At 44.3% G+C, this 18,444-nt stretch overlaps 1 protein-coding gene across 1 annotated transcript in view; it reads left to right on the forward strand.

Moving 5' to 3' along the window:
* nox5 (NADPH oxidase, EF-hand calcium binding domain 5) overlaps positions 1 to 18,444 on the forward strand; it is a 75,335-nt gene that overhangs the window by 34,579 nt on the left and 22,312 nt on the right. Inside the window, exons 11-13 of the mRNA XM_060852848.1 lie at positions 11,693 to 11,737; positions 13,816 to 13,940; positions 16,267 to 16,351. Of these exons, the coding sequence (XP_060708831.1) occupies positions 11,693 to 11,737; positions 13,816 to 13,940; positions 16,267 to 16,351 (255 nt within the window). The remainder of the gene's footprint in view (positions 1 to 11,692; positions 11,738 to 13,815; positions 13,941 to 16,266; positions 16,352 to 18,444) is intronic.

The raw sequence follows: 18,444 nt of genomic DNA on the forward strand, positions 1-18,444 counted from the left end.
CACATGTATGTGCATGATGCAAACATTGCTGCATGTTCTCCTGGTAAACCTCTGCAATGCATCAAGATGTTCTTAAAGATGAAAAACGAGTCTGCAAAAAGAAGGCTGAATCTTTCCTGTGCAGGATCGTGACGTGTATCTTTCTTTCCCATGGGACAACAGTGACTACATGTCAAAAGTACTTCATTGTCTGTAAAGCAGTTGGCGATAACCAGGTAGATGTAAGTACAAGTCCTTCATTTTTGGCCAGATTCTGAATTAGACGAGGTGTGTATTTCCTGTCTGTCAGATCAGGAACATTCTTACCCCAAATAACAAGCAAGGGCCGTTTATTCACTCATGGTGTATGGGTGTCATAACTGGGTCAATATTTATTGCCCATCCCTAGTTGCCCTTTGAGAAGGTGGTGGTGAGCTGCCTCCTTGAACCCTTGCAGTTCAACTGCAATGCCATAAGGGAGGGAATTCCAGGATTCTGAACCTGCGACATTGAAGAAATGGCGGTATATTTCCAAGTCAGAATGGTGAGTGGGTTGGAGGGGAACTTGCTGGTACTTGCTTGCACGTATCTGCTACTCTTTACTTCCTAGATGGAAAATGGCTGTGGGTTTGGAAGGTGCTGTCTGAAGGTCATTTGTGAATTTCTCGTGGATGGCACACACTGCTGCTACTGAGTGTCGGTGGTCGGGGTGTGCATGTTTTGGCTGCTCTGTACTGGATGGTGTCAAGCTTCTTGTGTTTTGTTAGAGCTGCACCCATTCAGGCAACTGAGGAGTATTCCATTACATTGCTGATTTGTGTTTCATGAGAGTCAGGAAGTGAGTTACTTGCTGCAGTATTCCTTGCTTCTGATCTGGTCTTGTAGTTATTGTATTTATATGGCTGGTCCAGTTGTGTTTTTGGTCAATGGTAACCCCAGGATGTTGATAGGGGAGGATTCAATCACGGTAACACTGTTGAATGTCAAGGGCAAATCTTATAGGAAATGATCATTGCCTGGCTTTTGTGTGGCATAAATGTAACTTGCCATTTGACAGCCCAAGCCTGGATATTGTCCAGATCTTGTTAAATTTGAAAATGGACTGTTTCGGGATCTGAGGAGTCATAAATGGTGCTGAACATTGTGCAATTATCTGTGAATATCCCCACTTCTGACCTTATGGTGGAGGGAAAGTCATTGTTGAAGCAGCTGAAGATGGTTGGGTCTAGGACACTGCCCTGAGGAACTCCTGCAGAGATGTCCAGGAGCTGAGATGACTTATCACCAACAACCGTGACCATCTTCCTTTGTGTCAGGTATGACTCCAACCAGCGGAGAATTTGCCCCCAATACCCATTTATTCCAGTTTTCCAGGGCTCCTTGATGCCACACTCAGTCGAATGTAGCCTTGATATCCAGGGCTGTCACTCTCACCTTATTTCTGGAATTCAGCTCTTTTGTCCAGGTTTGACCCAAGGCTGTAATGAGGTCAGGAGCTGAGTGGCCCTGGGGGAACCCAAACTGGGTGACACTGAGCAGGTTGTTGTTGAGCAGGTGCTGCTTGATAGCTCTGTTAATGACACCTTCCATCACTTTACTGATGATCAAGAGTTGACTATCGCGGTGGTAATTGGCCAGGTTGGATTTGGTCTGCTTTTTATGTGCAGAACATACCTGGGCAATTTTCTACATTGTCAAGTAGGTGCTAGTTTAGTAACTGTACTGGAAGAGCTTGGCTAGGGGAATGGCAACCCTTCACTACTATTGCCGGAATGTTGGGGCCTATAGTTCACTAATGTCCTTTAGAGAAGGAAACCTGCCATTCTCATCTGGTGTGGCCTACATGTGACTCCAGACCCCACAGCAGTGTGGTTGGCTCTCAATTGCCCTTTGAAATGTTCTAGCTAAACTATTCAGCTGTATCAGTCACTATTAAATCTTAACAAAGAAATGAAATTGTATGGAGAACCTGGTATCGATCTGGACACCAGAAAAATCAACAGCGTAAACAGCCCTATCAACCCTGCAAACGCTACTAATCTCTAGGGGCTATTGCGAAAATTGGGAGAGCTGTCTCACAGACTAGTTAAGCAACATCCTGACATATCAGACTCACGCAGACAATGTTCCGGACACCACCATCACCATCTCTGGATATGTCCTGTCCCACCAATAGGACAGACCCAGCAAAGGTGGTGGCACAGTGGGATACATTCAGGATGGAGTTGGCCTGGGATTTCTCAACATTGACTCTGGACCCCATGAAGTCTTGTGGCTTTGGGTTAAACGTGGGCAAGGAAACCTCCTGCTGATCATCAAGTACTGTCCTCTCTTGCCTAGTGAATCAGTACTCCTCCATGCTGGACAACACTTGGAGGAAGCACTGAGGGTGGCAAAGGCATGAAATGTACTTGGGGTGGGGGATTCAATGTCCACACCGAGGGTGGCTCAGCAGCAGGAACACTGATCGAACTGGTCAGGTCCTAAAGGACATAGCTACCAGACTGAGTCTGCAGCAGGTAGTGAGGGATCCAACAAGAGGGAAAAACATATTTGATCTCATCCTTACCAATCTGCCAGCTGCAGATGCAACTGCCCATGACTGTACCGGTAAGAGTGACCACCGTGGAGATGAAGTCCTGCCTTCACATTGAGTGTTGTGTGGCCCTGTCACTGTGCTAAATGGGGCAGACTTCAAATAGATCTAGCAACACGAAACTGGGCATCCATGAGGCGCTGTGGGCCATCAACAGCAGCAGAATTGTACTCCAACACAATCTGTAACCTCATGGCCCAGTATCCCCCTCCTTTCTGTGTCAAAATATGTCTGTAAAATATGTATGCAAGAATCTTATGGTGTAATATTGAACATGTTCTTACAAAGGGAGATGCTTATCTTCTTTGAATCAATATTTTAAAACATACAACAATGCAATTGCTGCTGTGGTGAATAGCTTACTTAAGCTCATGGTTTTTATAACAAATGGTTTTTGACATTTTAGCTGATAACTGCTTTACTTATTCATCAACTAGCAATGCACTATCCTATTGTTAGATATCAAATTCCCGAGGCATCACAGGTATTGAAGGATTGTAAGATGAAAAGGAGAAAAGAACTCTGAAGTGGGACATCGGGAGCTGGCTTTGAGCTGCTGCTGGGGCATTGAGAATACCGCTCAGTTTCCTGATTGTATTCCCACCTCGAGACTGATGTGAGAGTAAGATGTGATAGCTGACAATCCTCAACACTCGTGATGTGTTAGCTCCCATAACAAACAACTGAGATGTGGATCACACAGTATTGAAGAATTCCATGAATATTTATAACAGCTCTGGTATCTGTATACGTATAGGTCGTTCTGCTAAAACATGCGTTTCGTCCGTGCGAATTGGCCATAACGTGATTGATGAATAGTGGAAGTTTGGATAATGCAACCTTTGTACTGAACGGGTATAGCGATTTTCTGTTAGCGATTTTCTACAGCATTATAGCAGAATGACCTGAATTGTGCTCACTGTGAGAAATAGAGCCGCACTGTCGCACATTTCTGTCTGAGTGCAATGCTGCAAGAGAGCAGAGCTCTGGTACCTTTGTACCATTAGGTCACAGATTATGATGTCGTGATACCATCACGAACATGTCCCGTAAAGATATATCGCACATCTACTGTGAGACTTAACACAACACGGCCATTTTACTAGAGATGGGATGGGATTGGCATGGTAACCTGCCTGCATCTGACTAGTAGCCAATTTAACAACAGCTGCATGAAGCCAATTGCAAGATGGTGATTGGGAATTTTCAGTCAGCTTTGAGGTTCCAGCAACAGTTGCAGCTGAGGGTCAGTTTAGTGGGTGAGTGACCAGGAGGCCGGGACTCCAGTTGAGGGTCAGTTTAGTGTTTGAGTGACCAGGATGCCTAGGACTCCAGCTGAGGGTCAGTTTAGTGGGTGAGTGACCCCCCAGGAGGCTGGGACTCCAGCTGAGGGTCAGTTCAGTGGGTGAGTGACTAGGAGGCCTGGGGCTCCAGCTCAGGGTCAGTTTAGTGGGTGAGTGACCAGGAGGCTGGGACTCCAGCTGAGGGTCAGTTCAGTGGGTGAGTGACCAGGAGGCCTAGGACTCCAGCTGAGGGTCAGTTCAGTGGGTGAGTGACCAGGAGGCCTAGGACTCCAGCTGAGGGTCAGTTTAGTGGGTGAGTGACCAGGAGGCCTGGGGCTCCAGCTGAGGGTCAGTTCAGTGGGTGAGTGACCAGGAGGCTGGGACTCCAGCTGAGGGTCAGTTCAGTGGGTGAGTGACCAGGAGGCCTAGGACTCCAGCTAAGGGTCAGTTTAGTGGGTGAGTGACCAGGAGGCTGGGACTCCAGCTGAGGGTCAGTTCAGTGAGTGAGTGACCAGGAGGCCTGGGGCTCCAGCTGAGGGTCAGTTTAGTGGTTGAGTGACCAGGAGGCCAGGACTCCAGCTGAGGGTCAGTTCAGTGAGTGAGTGACCAGGAGGCCTGGGGCTCCAGCTGAGGGTCAGTTTAGTGGGTGAGTGACCAGGAGGCCGGAACTCCAGCTGAGGGTCAGTTTAGTGGGTGAGTGACCAGGAGGCCTAGGACTCTAGCCGAGGGTCAGTTTAGTGGGTGAGTGACCAGGAGGCCAGGACTCCAGCTGAGGGTCAGTTTAGTGGGTGAGTGACCAGGAGGCTGGGACTCCAGCTGAGGGTCAGTTTAGTGGATGAGTGACCAGGAAGCCTGGGGCTCCAGCTGAGGGTCGGTTTAGTGGGTGAGTGACCAGGAGACCTGGAACTCCAGCTGAGGGTCAGTTCAGTGAGTGAGTGACCAGGAAGCCTGGGGCTCCAGCTGAGGGTCAGTTCAGTGGGTGAGTGACCAGGAGACCTAGGACTCTAGCCGAGGATCAGTTTAAAGGGTGAGTGACCAGGAGGCCTGCGGCCCAGATGAGCTGAGAAGCCTCTGAGTGCTAGAGGAGGGAGCAGCAGCCATGAGTCTCCCTGAAGATGGGCAGCCCCACCATAGAGAAAATGTCAAAATTTGAATCCCAGAATAACCAATAAACATACAGATGATATTCATTTGTTCAACATGTGCTTCAAAATGGATCTTCAATTCACTTATAAGAGTATTACTTTTTTTTTAAAACCTTCTGGAATTCAGAAAACTATTGGATTTAAAAATTTGATCCCCTCCATTTTGATGTGTTTGCTGACTGGAAGGCCATTGAATAGTCCACCAGCATCAAGAGCTTATCCATGACCTTAATTAATGAACCACAGGACCCACACGTTGCTAAAATGAGTTTAGAAGTTAATGCTTTGCACCCTGCACTTCTCAGAACAAGTTCTCAAGAGACAGACTTGATAAAAAGAGACACCATTTTACACAGCATGAGAAGAGGGTGCTGATTGGTTGGGCCATCGGAGCTGCAACACAAATAGTTAACTGTCAATCTTAATTTTCAGATGAGATGGGTAGACTCTGATTGGTTGGGGTGTTACCAGGGCAATGCAGCAAGGATTGGATGCCTTCACAACCCCGCCTTGATGACAAATGAGTAATGTGTGCGCAGATTCCACCTGCTTTTGATAAAACTGGGCCCGGGAATCGTATGTTTGTTTATGCGTGTCAGATTCTGACTGTTTGTTTTCTGTACAGGTTGTGTAAATGAGTCACATTCACATTGCGTTAGTTGTTATGTAAAATATAAATAGATTTTGTCGGAGGGAAATAAAAAAAAGTCATTTGAAAGAAAAATAAAACTGGGCCATAGTACTTCTGCAGTTAGACAGTAGTCGGGGGGGGGGTAAAGTTTTAAAAAATCAGGAGAGTGCTTTGCAGCCGATTTAAAATATGCCCCTTTTACAGAAGAAAAATAAAGTATAGCCAGGAGATTTAGAGTCTCCTCAGTTTAGGGGACTGACTCTGTGCTGGCTGGTGCCGCAGTCAGTGTGTTACTACTGGTACTGAGGAGGACAGTTTCCTTTTCTTCCCCATTTAAAAAAAAACCTGGGCCCTCGGTATCTATATATGTAGTTTCAAGAATTTGCAAAGGGGAGTGACATTCCCATGCAATACAGACTTCTATCCCCCACAGTGAAAATTCAGAAACCCAAAGGGAAAATCCAGTTCCTGAAATCAGACAGAAAATGCTAGAAATGAGGCAATGGCCTAGTGTATTATCACTGGACTGTTAATCCAGCCATCCAGATAATGTGCTAGGTACAGGGGTTCGAATCCCGCCATGATAGATGGTGGAATTTGAATTCACAGATTATTTCTGAATGGCTCAGTGGTTAGCACTGCTGCCTCACAGTGCCAGGGACCCACGTTTGATCCCAGCCTCGTGTGGAGTTTGCACGTTCTCCCAGTGTCTGAGTGGGTTTCTTCCCACAGTCCAAAGATGTGTAGGTTAAGTAGATTGGCCATGCTAAATTGCCCATAGTATTAGATACATTGGTCAGGGGTAAATATAGGGTAGGGGAGTATGTCTGGGTGGGTTACTCTTTGGAGGGTCAGTGTGGACATCTTGGGCCAAATGGCCTGTTTCCATACTGTAGGGAATCTAATCTTAAAAAAAATCATTCAGGCTCTTATGTCAATATGTGAAGGAGGAGGATGGAATTTGGAAATGGTCCTTCATCCAACTTGGCACTGTCAAGATATGAAGAAACACCTCCCTAGGACTGACAGACATTCCAGAGGGAAGGGTAAAAGCCTGGAATAGGAGGAGAGAGTGGAAGGTTTCAGGCAAATCAGTCAGGACACTTCTCGATAACTGGGACTCCTGTACAAGTGGTTGTCTAAGATATGTTTTGGTGAGATCATTTGTTGTTGATGCCTTTCCTGACAATTCTCCGGAAAGGTATTGTCATTTGTTGCATGTGACTAGTTGTCCTGAGAATGTGGCGGCAATCTATCGCCCTGAACCTTTTCTTCCCCATTCATGGGACATTGATGTCGTATTCACTGCTCATCCCTAGTTGCCCCTTGAGAGGATGGGGTTGAGGTTACCTTCTTGAATTCCTGCAGTCTGTGTGCTGTGGGTTAACCTACAGTGCCCTTAGCGAGAGAATTTCAGGATTTTGACCCAGCAACACTGTAGGAATGTTGATATATTTCCAAGGATGGTGAGTGACTTGGAGGGGACTTTGCAGGTGATGGGGTTCCAATGTGTCTGCTGCGTATGGCACTATAACTATGCTAAATGGGACACACTTAGAATAGGTCTGGCAACTTGAGACCTTCCCTCCATCAGAAGATTCGCCACTGATTGCACAATGTCCGTGTGCGACTTCTCAAAGCAGTCCCTATTCAAATGTACAAACGATCTGAACAATATCCAGGCTGAGGCTGACAAGTAGCAAGTAACATTTAGAACATAGAATCCCTACAGTATGGAAACAGGCCCTTCAGCCCAACTAGTCCACACCGACCCTCTAAACCACCCAGATCCCTACTTTATTACCCTAACTTTACTCCCAACTAATGCACCTAACCTACACGTCCCTGAACACTATGGGCAATTTAGCATGGCCAATTCACCTGAATTGAAACACGCAGACACGGGGAGAATGTGCAAACTCCACACAGACAGTTGCCAGAGGTTGGAATTGAACTCAGTTCCCTGGTGCTGTGAGGGAATAGTGCTAGCCACTGAGCCACCATGCTGCCCCAACGTTACCTGGCATTTGCATCACTCAAATGCCAGGTAATGACCATCTCCAATCAGAAACACTCCAACCATCTCTCTTTGATATTAAATGGTGTTACCATTACTGAATACCCCACTATCAATATCCTGGAGGGTTACCGTTGACATGAAACTCAACTGGATTTGCCACATAAATACAGTGGTTATTAGAGCAGATTAGAGAATAGGAATCCTACTGCAAGTAACTCACTATCTGACTCCTCAAATCCTGACTAATTCCTGCAAGGCACAAGTCAGGAGTGTGTTGGAATACTCCCCACTTGCTGGATGGGTGCAGCTCCAACAACAAGCTCAACACCATCCAGGACAAAGCTGGTTGGCACCATATCCACATTGAGTAACTCCACCACTGATGCTCAGTAGCAGCAGTGTGTACTATCTACAAGATGCACTTAGAAATTCACTGAAGATCCTTAGGTAGCATCTTCCAAACCCATGACAACTTTCATCTAGAAGGACAAGGGCAGCAGATACTTGGACAACACCACTATCTGCAAATTCCCCTCCAAGCCACTCACCATCCTGGCATGCAAATATATTGCTGTTCCTTCACTGTTGCTGGGTCAAAAATCATGAACCTCCCTCCCCAGTACCACTGTGGATCTACCTACACCAAGTGGATTGCGGAGTTTCAAAAGGCGGGCCATCACCACCACCTCATGGGCAACTAGGGATGTGTAATAAATGCTGGTCCAGCTAATGGTGCCCACATCCCTTCAATGGTGGAGTTATGGATAGCATAGAAGTTTGTCAAAGGGTACATTAGGATATAGATCAGTTGCAGATATGGGTGGAGAAATGGCAGATGGAGTTTAATCTGGGTAAGTGTGAGGTGCTGCACCTGGGAGATCAAATGTTAAGGAAATGTATACAGTAAATGGCAGGAGTCTGAACAGCATTAATATACAGAGGAATCTTGAAAGTCCTAGTCCATAATTCCCTGAAAGTGGCCACACAAGTAGGTAGGATAGTAAAGAAGGCACATGGCATGCTTGCCTTTATTAGTCAGGGCATTGAGTACAAGAGGCAAGATATTATGTTGCAGCTTTATAAGACTTTGTTAGGCCACACGTAGAGTGTTGTGTTCAATTCTGGCCACGTTACAGGGAGGAGGGAGGCTTTAGAAAGGGTGCAGAGGAGGTTTACCAGGATGCTGCCTGGATTACAGGGTATGAGCTACAAGGAGAGGCGAGAAAAACTTGAGTTGTTTTTCCCTGCAGGCTTAGAGGAGACTTGATACAAGTCCATAAAATTATAAGATGAATAGACAGGATTGACAGTCAGAAACTTTTTTCCCCAGAGTTGAAATATCTAATATTAGGGGGCATGCATTTAAGATGAGTGGGAGAAAGTTCAAAGGAGATATGAGGGACAAGTTTTTTACACAGAGTGGTAAAAGTCTGAAACACGGTATCAGGGTGATGGAAGAGGCAGATACGATAGGGACGTTTAAGGGACTTTTAGATAAGCACTTGGATAAGGAAGCAATGGAGGGAAATGGGTCAAGGACGGGCAGAAGAGATTAGTTTCATTTGGCTTCATGTTCAGCACAACATGGTGGGCCAAAGGGCTGTACTGTTCTATGTTCTATGAATGAATAAAAATAAAGGTACGCACCGTGTGTGCACTTGTTGAAGATATTTGCCCTCGGGAATTATTTTGGATGAAGTCAGCAGGGTAAGAGTGTATCTTCGGCAGTGAACCGAGGGTGGGCTGGAGAGTGGAAACAGACTGCGTCCCAACAACCCCAACCGCACAGGTGTCAGCACATCAGAGGACAGGTGCTATGGATTCTTCTGTCCAGTAAATTGCATCTTTTCTTCCTTTTGTTTTGTTGTTGCAAACTGCGAATGATAATCGTAATTAGGAAAAAAAACATCAATTAAGCTGAAACACAGAGACTACAGAGAAGATCTTATTTGAAGATCTCCTGTTAATTTATCAGGCCTACAGCAAAGAAACTTTATCTCCATCCTGCCTGCCTGAAAAAACATGAGGAACTGCTTTCATCCCTGAATATTAATTATCATTCTTTATCTTTGCTGCATTTTAATTATATCCTCTTCCCCATTCTTTGTTGCACTCAGACTCCAAGCAATTCCTTTCTACACCTGTCATCCTGGAGTTGTCCACAAGGTGATGCACAAAGCTAGCCTTGAGATGACTCAAAACAATTGAAGACGGACTTGCATTTATTTAGCATCCTTCACAGCCTCAAGGCATTGCAATGTACTTTACAGTGAGTGAAGCACTTCTTCAACTGTAGTCGGTGTCGCCAAGGTAAACAGGAAAATACATATGTGTGCAGCAAGCTCACATGAAGAGTAACATAATATAGATCAGATAATCCATGTTTTCAAGACTGACGGATAGATATCAGCCAGGTGACCATGTTGATATCCCTTCTTTCTTCAGATGGTTACATTCACCTGAAAAGGCATATAGGGCTTTTTAAAATAATTTCCTCGAATGGATCAGCATTACAAATAAATGACTCATTACCTCCAGGGTATAAATTACCCGTGGTTCAATATTAATTAACAGAGAAGGTGTATACTTTTCTAATCAGAGTTTTAATCTAATTCACACATTGCAAAATTCAATGCCACTGATCGCTGGCAAGTCACATAGCAGCTGTATAAAACTCTAGTTCAGCCACATTTGGAGAATTGTGTACAGTTCTATAAGAGGGATGTGGGGCCTTTGGAGAGGGTGCAAGAGAGGTTTACCAGGACATTGGAGTGTATCAGCTAGAAGGAGAGGTTGGAAAAACTGGGATTTTGTTTTCGCTAGAGTGTCAAAGGCTGGCGGGTTTGGGGTGGGATAGGAGCGACCTGATAGAAGTGCAGAAGGTTGAGAGACATGGATAGGGTGAGTGGTCAGAGACATTTTCCCAGAGTGGAAATATCAAACACTGGGGGGCATAGGTTTAAGGTGAGAGGCGGAATTGTAACGGAAATGTGCAAGACAAGTTTTTTTATGCAGAGGGTGGCAGAAGGCTGGGGCGCCCTGCCAAGGGGAGGAGGTGGAAATAGATATGAGAGCAATGTTAAAGAGGCATTTAGACAGGCACATGAACAGGCAGGGAACAGAGTGATGCAGACCACGGGCAGGCTGATTATATTAATTTAGAATGGCTTCATGGTCGACGCAGACATGATGGGCCGAAGGGCCTGTTCCTGTGCTGTACTGTTCTATGTTCTACTTGCTCCCTATTTGCACAAAGTCTCACCCAAGCCCCTGACATATAATCATCAATTGCCCCCTTGATCAATTTTCAAGCATTCCTTGCTAGGATATCCCTGCTGGATAAAAACACAGGCAAAGAAGGGAAAATTGAGGCAGAAGATACTTTTGGAAAAAAAAGGATTTCTTCTATCACATTAGGTGGACAGGGCAGGGAAGGCCAGCATTTGTTGCCCAACCCTTATTGTCTTTGAACTGAAAAACTGGAATTGTTTTCGCTAGACCATCAAAGACTGGTGGGGGTGGGGTGGGAGAGGAGCGACCTGATAGAAGTGCAGAAGGTTGAGAGACGTGGATAGGGTGAGTAGTCAGAGACATTTTCCCAGGGTGGAAATGTCAACCCCTGGGGGGCATAGGTTTAAGGTGAGAGGTGGAATTGGTCAAATGTTGGATTAGAAATACACAAGGTCATGGGGTCAAATTCCAAATGCCCAACCCTCACTGTCTTTGACCATGTTGCTCTGGGTCTTGAGCCACGTGCAGCCATGAACGGGGAAGGCTGGTAGATTTCCCTCTGTAAAGTGGACCAGACAGTTTCAGGGTCACCATCACTGACATTAGTTTTAGATTTTTATGAACATAATTCTACACACCATGTTGGAATTTGACCCCATGACCCTGGTGTATTTCTAATCCAACACTTGACCAATTCACACCAGTACCTCTATGAAATGGCGTGTAAATGAACATATAGCAATGGTACCACCAACTCAGTGTTATTGCTAGCTCCTTAGTCATATTAGTCTTCTTTCCTTTCCTAAGGTCTCGACAAAACTGAGTGACAATCATCGATACTGTAACATTAAGGTAAGAGAAAGCTTCTAACATGTAAAATTTCATGTGCCTTTATGTACTGCTTTATCAAAAATTCTGAAACAGAAAATTATTGCATAGCTGATAAATTATTTCACATATAAATTCCTGCGTATACAATAAATTACTACACGTAATAAATTCCTGCATGTACAATGGATCACTTTCAGGAACTGACATATGTATGGCAGTGTCAACATTTTTAATAGTAAGAGCCAACAAATAAACATGGGTATTTCACCCTGTTTCAGTTTAAAGGTAGAATTTTAACCAAGAGTTCTCCAATTTTCTTTCTATTTTGCCATGGGAACTTTAACATCGATCTGAATCAGTAGAAAAGTTGGATTTGAGATTTGTTTCAGCATTTCACACCAGGGTCATGGGGTCAAATTCCAACATGGTGTGTAGAATTATGTTCATAAAAATCTAAAACTAATGTCAGTGATGGTGACCCTGAAACTGTCTGGTCCACTTTACAGAGGGAAATCTACCAGCCTTCCCCGTTCATGGCTGCACGTGGCTCAAGACCCAGAGCAACATGGTCAAAGACAGTGAGGGTGTCTGACAAAGTAGCACTCCCTCAATACTGCACTGAACTGTCCCATAAATTATCTTGTCAAGGCCTGAAGGGATTACTGAGTCCGAGACCCTGCTGTTGGAGCAGAGTTCTGTTAATCATTCCACTTCTATTTGAACTTTAGTTTTAACTGCTGTCTTTCGGATTAACTACTGAACTGAGCTACTCCACCCCATTCTTTCAGGGGAAATTTAGAGTTTCCCCTATTTGAAAGAAGAGCAGCAAAGTTCCTTGTCCTGGCCAATATTTATCCTTGAGCCAACATCTGTAAAAACAGATTATCAGGGCATTATCACACTGCTGGAGTGATTACTGAGTCCACTCGCTTCATTCGTAAGAATGTTGAGAGCCATGGAGCATCTAAGAATAAAGGGGCACCGATTTCAGATTGAGATGAGGAAGAATTTTCTCTCTCACAGGGTTGAGAGTTGTTGAAACTCTTTGCCACAGACAGCTGTGGGAAAAAAGTCCTTGTGTATATTTAAGGCTGAGGTGGTTAGATTCTCGATCAGTCGGGGAATCAAGGGTTCCAAGGAAAACATAGGAAAGTGGACGTAAGGCATGTTGGATCAGCCGTGATCCTAGTAAATGGTGGAACAGGCTCAAGGGGCCAAACAGCCTATTCCTGTTCCTGTTTCTTATGGACTCATGATCATGGACACCAGTGACTTGTTGTTACTCATGTTTGAGTTTGAGCTTTAAGGCAATGATCCTCTTTGTTTAAAGTTGATTTATTCAGTGTACAATATATGAACTTAAGTATTGTCAAGTGTCAATACAGGTTTCTCTGTGATCAGTAGGCTCAGTCAGTGTTCATCACTTTAGAGAAAACCGGATGTGGGAACGTTGGGTGAGAAAACATCAAGCAATGGCTACAGGACCCAGAAGCAGCCTCAAAGAAGGAAGGGGTAGGGAGTTAGAGGGGCTTATGGAGGACCTCCAGAGTTCACGGCATTAGCCACTGAAGGTGTAGTTATTGATGATGGACTGAATACAATTGATGAGGCCAGAAGAAGAGGAATACAGAGATTTCAGAGGGTTATTGATTACCAAGATAAGGGAGTGGTGAGGCCATAGAGGTATTCAGAAACAAGGATGAGAATGTTACAGTATTTTGCTCGGCCAGGAACCAATGTAGATCCACAAGAACAAGAGGGGATGGGTCATGATGTTGGTTCAGTGTCATGAGGAAGGCACCTTTGACAGAAACAACCCCTAAGGCAAGTAAACTGCTACAGAGCGGAGAGAAATATGAGAAATGCTGACAACTCAACATTTTGCAACTTCACAAAATATCTATTGTACAACTCCTTGAGTAAAACATGTTGCAAAGTTTTGAGATATTCTTGAAATTAGAACTTAGAGAGATTACTGACCTGAAATTTCACGGATTAATTGGAGTATATCCTATCCTTTCGAAGGCAATATTGCAGTTTCTGTATCTTTTTCCATTTATAGGCACATGCATTAATGAATGGCTTGTGCTTCTCCTTAGTGTTACATCGATGGGCCGTATGGAACACCTACCAGGACAATCTTCACTTCAGAGCACGCAGTGCTCATTGGCGCTGGCATTGGTATCACCCCATTCGCTTCCATTTTGCAAAGCATCATGTACAGGTGAGCTTACATTGCTAGAAACAACACAAGGACCAAATGTCCCAATCTGTAGCATTTCTGTGTGCATCAAGGTGAAGTCTGTCTCAGGTGGGAAATAGAAACCTTCCACTTCAGAAACCTCCAGATCAGCAAAAGTACAAAAGAATGTTCTTGTCTTTATATTTCCATAGCATCAGGATGTCCTGTGGTGCTTCAAATCAACACAAGTACTTCTGAGATATCGTTGAAATGTAGGAAATGCAGCAACGAAATCCCACAGAGAGCAGTGTGATAATGCCCTGACGTTGGTTGAGGATAAATGTTCATCAGAACAAGAAACTTTGCTGCTCTTCTTTAAAACATGCCTTGGAAACTCTTATATTCCCCTTAAAGGATGGGGTAGTGCAGCTCAGTTAAGTAGTTAATCCAAAAGTTAAAACTCAAGTTCAAATAGAAGTGGAATGATTTGAATGATTAACAGAATCTACTCTAACAATAATCTCCACCTTCCAACTGCAAACACTATACCTTCTGACACAAGTGTGTTAGTTTATCATTTCTCATACAGTTTATGCCTTTTTATAAATAAGAGACCTAGATAAATGTGTAGGAAGTACATATTCCCCTTCACCGAACAATCATTAACCAGGGGAGAAAGTAATTGACAGAAGAACCACAGAATTGTTCGGGTGCAGGAGGAGGCCATTTGGCCCATTGTGCTCGCACCAACTCTTCAGTGAGCATCCTAACCTAGTGCCAATCTCCTGCTTTGTTCCCCCACACCCTTGAGGGGAGTTGAGGAGAAATTCTTTCACCAAGAGGATGATTGGGATCTGGAACTCACTTGCTGAAAGAGGCAGAAATCCTCATTAGCCTGTTTCTGCACTATGACGAGGGTCATACACACCATATGGTCCAGCTCATCCATGCCAACCAAATTTCCCAAACTATACAGGTCCCAGTTGTCTGCATTTGGCCCATGTCCTTCTAAAACTGTTCTATTTATGCCAAGATTAGAGTGGTGCTGGAAAAGCACAGCTGGTCAGGCAGCACCCGAGGAGCAGGAAAATTGGCGTTTCAGGCAGGAGCCCTTCATCAGGAATGCTGCCTGACCTGCTGTGCTTTTCCAGCACCACTCTAATCTTGACTCTAATTTCCAGCATCTGCAGTCCTCACATTCGCCCTGTCCTATTTATGCCCCTGTCCAAATGTTTAGTAAATGTTGTAACCATACCTGCATCTACCACTTTCTCTAGCAGCTCATTCCACATACGAATCACTCTCTGTGTGAAAAAGTTGCCCTCAGGTATCTTTTAAATCTTTCTGTTCTCACCTTAAGGATTGCCCCCTAGTTTTGAACTCCCCATCCAATGGAAAAGACCTTTGCTATTAACCTCACCTATGGTCTTTGTAATTCTATGAACCTTTATAAGGTCACCTCTCAACATCCTATGTTCCAATGGAAAAAGTCCCAGTCTATCCAGCCTCTTCTTATAACTTAAGCCCCTCCGTTCCCAATAACACTCTAGTAAACTTTTTCTGAACCCCCTATAATTTGATAATATCCTTCCTATAACATGGTGACCAGAACTGTACACAGTACTCCAAAAGTGGCCTCACTAATGTTCTGTACAACTTCAACAAGACGTCCCAGCTCCTATACTCAGTGGTCTGAACAATGAAGGCAAGTGTGCTAAACCGTCTCATCCACTCTGTCTACCTATGATGCAACTTTCAAAGAACTGTATACCTGAACCCCTTGGTCTGTCTATTCAATAACACTACCTAGGGTGGTGCCATTAATTGTGTAAATCCTGCCTGCCTTTGTTTTACCAAAATGCAATACCTCGCATTTATCCAAATTAAACACCATCTGCCACTGCTCAGCCAATTGACCCAATTGATCAAGATCCCATCGTAATCTTAGATAACCTTCTTCACTGTTGACTGTACCAGCAGTTTTGGTGTCATCTGCAAATTTGTCCAAATCGTTTGTATAAATGACAAACAGCAATGGACCCAGCATCAATCCCTGCAGAATACCACTGGTGAAGACCTCCAGTCCAAAATAACAACCCTCCACCACCATCATCTGTCTCCTACCGTCAAGCCAATTTTATATCCAATTGCCAAGCTCTCCCTGAATCCCATGCGATCTAACTTTACTAATTAGTCAGTTCTAAGATTCATTAAACCATAAAATTCATCCCATGGAGATTTATTATGGAATGTTCCTTTTCTTAATTGTTATCTTTTTGTAAGTGTTCAGATCCTTTTTATGAGGTTATAGGTATAACCAGCAGTCATATTTTCACTGTGATAATTTTATGCCTCCTAATTATGACAGGTATCGCATGAGGAAACAGAATTGTCCCAACTGTAGTTACTCCTGGTGTGAAAACGTGAAGGACAATGAAATGAGTTTGAGGAAGGTAAATGGACTCTGAGAGGCCTCCGCGTAGTGTTGCTAATTCTCCAGAGTGGTCTGCAGTCTCCAGCAATGAAACATTAATTATACCGCACTCCAGCTGGGGGCAACCCAGGGAGAAAATTCATTCGAGCATTAAAAAATGAGTTTTTTGTTTTCTTTGAACACTTATGTCTATTAGTTGGAAACTTAATTAGAGCTGAAAAACCACGTGATGATACCTCCAGGAATGTATCTAGCTGGAGTTAGTCTCCAGGGCTAAGGTGAGTCATATTGAGTGAGCAGGTGGGGTATCAGAAGGCAGGAGATAGGGGAGGTCCAGGTTTTCCCTGTGGGATGGGGAGAGGCACGCTCTCCAGGCATCCCTGACCCTTGATGCATTTAATGTCAGCTTTATTGTGCTCAGTCAGCACCCAGTGTGGAGTGCTACACCCCAGGGTTAAAATTCTATTGGAGTCTGAACTAAGTCCCTGGATCCTGACGTTAGAATTTTTTATGAGGCTCCTGTCAGTCTCCAGTGATTAGCTCACAGTCTACGAAGAGTTAGATTAACAGCGAGATAGTAAACAGAAAGGTAATTATTCTTCTTTCTGGTTTAACTCCTCTTTGGTAGGGAGTGAAGGGTAGTTGTTAACATTGGGGGCTACAGCAGTTTCTGATTTACTTATTTAGAGCCTGGACTGTGTTTTCCAAATGATGGAGCCACCTTGTTCAGATTTACAGCTACCAGCTTACTTTGATCGGTTATATCACCAGATAACCATTGATGAAACCTTTTGGAAAGCAGGAAGCAGGGATAGTGGCACCAGCCTATTGCATACAGTACAGGATTGCTAGAATCATATTGTTACCTATTCAAGCTGTGTTTGTCTTGGTTTATGTGAGGCATGAGTCAGCTACACGAAGTCAATTACCCGGTTGACCTCAGTTTCTGGGTGACCTGGGTATCTCGGCTATGGGTCCTCAAGGTTTTAAACTGCACACCTGTGACCACCCTTGGCCATCAATGAGTTATCATCCCAGCTGGTATTAATACAAGTCAATTCCCAGAACAAGAGCTGCCTTGACAGATTATGTGGTTAATCTTTTGCAGTTAATTATCGTGGCAGTCAGTCTCTGAAACGTATTTGCTGAGGCTGCAGATGTTCCTCAACAATAGGATAAAAGTTTATTCCAGAAATATGAAAGAAAAACAGTTCAAACAAAGCTATATGTATAGGACATTTGGAAAGGTCTAAATATAAGCAAGAAAACAGTGTTTCATCCTGTTCTCCAACACCATCCTTTGACTGATACTCAATTCCGGGGCAATTTTACTCCCATCTCAATTCTAATTGAGTCCTTCTAATTTCTTTTTTCTGCATGGCAGACACAGTTATATGATCCTTTCCTAAACCCCCTTTCACAATGCTGATGGTTGTAACATAGAACATAGAACAATACAGCGCAGAACAGGCCCTTCGGCCCTCGATGTTGCACTGACCTGTGAACTATTCTCAGCTTGTTCCCCCTACGCTATCCCATCATCATGTATGTGCTCATCAAAGGATTGTTTAAATTTCCCTAATGTGGCTGAGTTGACTGCATTAGCAGGCAGGGCATTCCACGCCCTTACCACTCTCTGCGTAAAGAACCTGCCTCTGACATCTGTCTTAAATCTATCACTCCTCAATTTGTAGTTATGCCCCCTCGTACAAGCTGACATCATCATCCGAGGAAAAAGACTTTCACTGTCTACCCTATCTAATCCGCTGATCATCTTGTATGTTCTATCAAATCCCCTCTTAGCCTTCTTCTTTCCAATAAGAACAGACCCAAGTGTCTCATCTGTCCTCATAAGACCTTCCCTCCAGACCAGGGAACATCCTGGTAAATCTCCTCTGCACTTTTTCCAATGCTTCCACATCCTTCCCAAAATATGGCGACCAGAACTGTACACAATATTCCAAGTGTGGCCGCATCAATGTTTTGTGCAGTTACAGCATGGTATTGCGGTTCCGAAACTCAATCTCTCTACGAATGAAACCCAACACACCGTATGCCTTCTTAACAGCACTATCCACTTGGGTGGCAACTTTCAGGGATCTATGTACATGG

Source organism: Hemiscyllium ocellatum, chromosome 39 (assembly GCF_020745735.1).
Source record: "Hemiscyllium ocellatum isolate sHemOce1 chromosome 39, sHemOce1.pat.X.cur, whole genome shotgun sequence".
Classification (NCBI taxonomy): domain Eukaryota; kingdom Metazoa; phylum Chordata; class Chondrichthyes; order Orectolobiformes; family Hemiscylliidae; genus Hemiscyllium; species Hemiscyllium ocellatum.